This window comes from Salvelinus sp. IW2-2015, unplaced genomic scaffold (genome assembly GCF_002910315.2).
Source record: "Salvelinus sp. IW2-2015 unplaced genomic scaffold, ASM291031v2 Un_scaffold1440, whole genome shotgun sequence".
Lineage (NCBI taxonomy): Eukaryota > Metazoa > Chordata > Actinopteri > Salmoniformes > Salmonidae > Salvelinus > Salvelinus sp. IW2-2015.
In genome coordinates, this window is record NW_019942910.1 from 230,304 (window position 1) to 233,865 (window position 3,562).

The window sequence follows — 3,562 nt, forward strand, 5'->3', positions numbered from 1 at the left end:
GCGACTCGTCGTGATCATGTCCCCCCGCACAGTTCGAAAAGTAGTACGATAATTTAAACAAAAACCGTTTGTTCTGCGTGCTCTCTCTCTGCTTTCCTTTCTACTCTCTTACGTACTCGTGACTTCCTGTCGTCACTTCTCACCTCTCAAAACAGATTGTCTCTCTCTCATCTCTATCGCTAGTCATATGGACACATAGTCTCTACTACTCTCTGTTGTCTCGTACATAGCTTCTCGTCTATGCTCTCACATCTCCACACTACATCTGACATCTCCAGCCTTCCAAGTAGATTTAAAGTCTACAGGTGGGACTGGTCACAAATGGCGTCTTTACAAAGAGCAACAAAGTAATGTGACCAACCCCTATGCCAGGATTCTCAGAGCCAGGTTTTTTACTTTCCATAACTATGACAATATATACACTATGGTGATAGACAAAGGATTCTGTGTAATTTTTATCTATAGTTACAAACGTGTATACAACTGTGAACAATCTAAAAAGTACCAAGGAGCAATCCAGAGATAAATCACAAAGTTGCCCTGATAGAGATTCTATTCTACAAAGAGTCTTACTGAATCTCAATTTCAAGCAATTTTTACTCTCATGCAGACAATATATTCAATAGAGTTAGGTTTGATCAACACTCAGAAACATAAAAAGCAAGTAGTGAACTCTAATATTTACGCTACAGGAAACCTTTGTTTGCATACAGAGATCATAAAGTGATTACCCTGTAGCTCTTGACCGCAGGTTTAGTGCACAACGGACCGAGGTGCCTAACACAAGTATCCTTTTAGCGTCAGTCACCACAACTCACCTCTCATTAGTCAACGCTGTCTCAAGAACTACTCTGTGCAGCCGCATATATATCTTCCGGGTCGCTGCCTCTCACACACTCATTTGTGCGAATGAACGAGGTACTTTTCGAAGGGAGAGGCTCCCTAGCCCACCAGAAAACAGTTTTGACTTACTAGTGAGGCTTTATCAACCTGAGATGTATATCTGTCTTATAGGCCACATACGCGCAACCATTAAGTATACCAAGCATATTCTTAACGAAGACTCCTATCTGCCAGCGTTATGTTATATGGCTCAGCCTTGGCTACTACCCCTCTGTGTGTATATCTGGTCATGAAACAGTATAAAAGTCATTGACAATGTGAGAAATAGCACCCTCTCCGTCTACTAAAAGTACCCAATCATCACAAATATGCTCTATCACTTACTTAAGCGGAAAGCTTAGGAGATAGAATAGGCTCAAGATCCTCTCTTCCTAACTGGCCAAAGCAGAGCATTACACATGACACCATCCTACCTCCCCTCAATACGTGGCAAGCGTGCACTACGCTCCTAGGGACATCATTGAGTATGAGCAACTTCGGCAGGCCTAAATTAAGAAATTCTCTGCTGTCTTATGTTTGCCATGCCAATAAAGCCCCTTGAATTAAAATAAAAATTGAGAGAGAGAGAGAGAAACAAGATAAAGGTAGAGAGGGAGAGTACCCGTGCTTTCATTGATCCGGGTATGTGTACAGTGCTCCAGCACCCCAGATGGAAACGTGATGAATACACAGCAGAGTTGGCTGACCTCCTCCACAGCGCCTTCCTTCAGGTCGAGTCTGGAACTACGGCTGGAGGCACTACTTTGGATCTTCACAGTGTCGTTGTACTCTGGGACCACGTAGGTACCTAAACGGCATATATGATATTGATAATAACAACAATAATACATTTTATTTACTTTTTATTCACATACACAAATCCCAAAGTTCTGTACATTATGAGTATAGCATACATATACTACATTGCTAGATGATTAATATATATATATATGACATTATTATTAAATATGTACCGAACACGGGATGGAAGGTGCCCAGTTTCTGTTTGGTAGTGGTGTGGTTGGGACTGCTGATCATCTCCCAGTTGATCTGAGAAACAGTGTCGTTCTCCGACAGGAGACGACAGGTAATAGACAGATGCTCTCTGTCCCGTGTGTGAGACACAGAGATCACACTGCCGGCTATGCCTGTGTGAAGCAATAGGGTAGAAGTCAGTTATGTGTGGGCGCTAGAAAAGTCACAGCCACTTCCAGTGAAATGAAGATGAAACACCTTTTTTGCATTAATACACATTCAGACGCACACACACACACATACATACAGTTGAAGTCGGAAGTTTACATACACTTAGGTTGTAGTCATTAAAACTCGTTTTTCAACCACTCCACAAATTTCTTGTTTACAAACTATAGTTTTGGCAAGTCGGTTAGGACATCTACTTTGTACATGACACAAGTAATTTTTCCAACAATTGTTCACAGACAGATTATTTCACGTATAATTCACTGTATCACAATTCCAGTGGGTCAGAAGTTTACATACACTAAGTTTACTGTGCCTTTAAACAGCTTGGAAAATTCCAGAGAATTATGTCATGGCTTTAGAAGCCTCGTACAGGTTAATTGACATCATTTGAGTCAATTGGAGGTATACCTGTGGATGTATTTCAAGGCCTACCTTCAAACTCAGTGCTTCTTTGCTTGACATCATGGGAAAATGAAAAGAAATCAGGCAAGAACTCAGAAAAAAAATTGTAGACCTCCACAAGTCTGGTTCATCCTTGGAGAAATTTCCAAATGCTTGAAGGTACCACTTTCATCTGTACAAACAATTGTACGTAAGTATAAACACCATGGGACCACGCAGCCAACAAACCGCTCAGGAAGGAGACACGTTTTGTCTCCTAGAGAAGAATGTACTTTGGTGCGAAAAGTGCAAATCAATCCCAGAACAACAGCAAAGGACCTTGTGAAGATGCTGTAGGAAACAGGTACAAAAGTATCTATATCCACAGTAAAACGAGTCCTATATCGACATAACCTGAAAGGCCGCTCAGCAAGGAAGAAGCCACTGCTCCAAAACCGCCATAAAACAGCCAGACTACGGTTTGCAACTGCACATGGGGACAAAGATTGTACTTTTTGGAGAAATGTCCTCTGGTCTGATGAAACAAAATAGAACCGTTAGGCCATAATAACCATCGTTATGTTGGAGAAAAAGGGGAAGGCGTTGCAAGCGCGAAGAACACCATCCCAGGACCGTGAAAGCATGGGGTGGCAGCATCAAATGTTGCTGGGGTAAGCTTTAGCTGTAGGCAGGGACTGCGGTGCACTTCACAAATAGATATGGCAATCAGCAGGAAGGAAAATTGATGTGGGATATATTGTGAAGCATACATCTCAAGACATCACGTCTAGAGAAGTTAAAAGCATGGTCACAACATGGGTCTTCCAAATGGACAATCGAACCCCAAGCATACTTCCAAAGTTTGTGGCAAAATGGCTATGAAGGACAACAAAGGTTTCCAAAGGCATTGGAGTGCCATCACAAGCTTACGGCTCCAAGTCCCATAGACAAATTTGTGGGCAGAACTGGAAAAAGCGTTGTGGCGTAGCACAGAGCCTACACGCGACTTCGGCGCACTCAGACATCCAAGGCTCTGTCAGGAAGAATGGGGCCAAATTCCGCCCCAACGTATTGTGGAAGCTTGTTGGAAGGC

The 3,562-nt window shown here is 42.5% G+C and overlaps 1 protein-coding gene across 1 annotated transcript in view; it reads right to left on the reverse strand.

Annotated features, from left to right (window-relative positions):
• The window catches only part of LOC112070856 (protein TsetseEP-like), a 7,452-nt gene extending 5,135 nt beyond the window's left edge, over window positions 1-2,317 (reverse strand). The window contains exons 1-2 of the mRNA XM_024138314.2: window positions 1,857-2,317; window positions 1,505-1,690 (exon numbers count right to left, since the gene is read on the reverse strand). Coding sequence (XP_023994082.1) covers window positions 1,505-1,690; window positions 1,857-1,920 — 250 coding nt within the window. The 5' untranslated portion in view covers window positions 1,921-2,317. The remainder of the gene's footprint in view (window positions 1-1,504; window positions 1,691-1,856) is intronic.
• Between the last annotated feature and the right edge of the window lie 1,245 nt (window positions 2,318-3,562).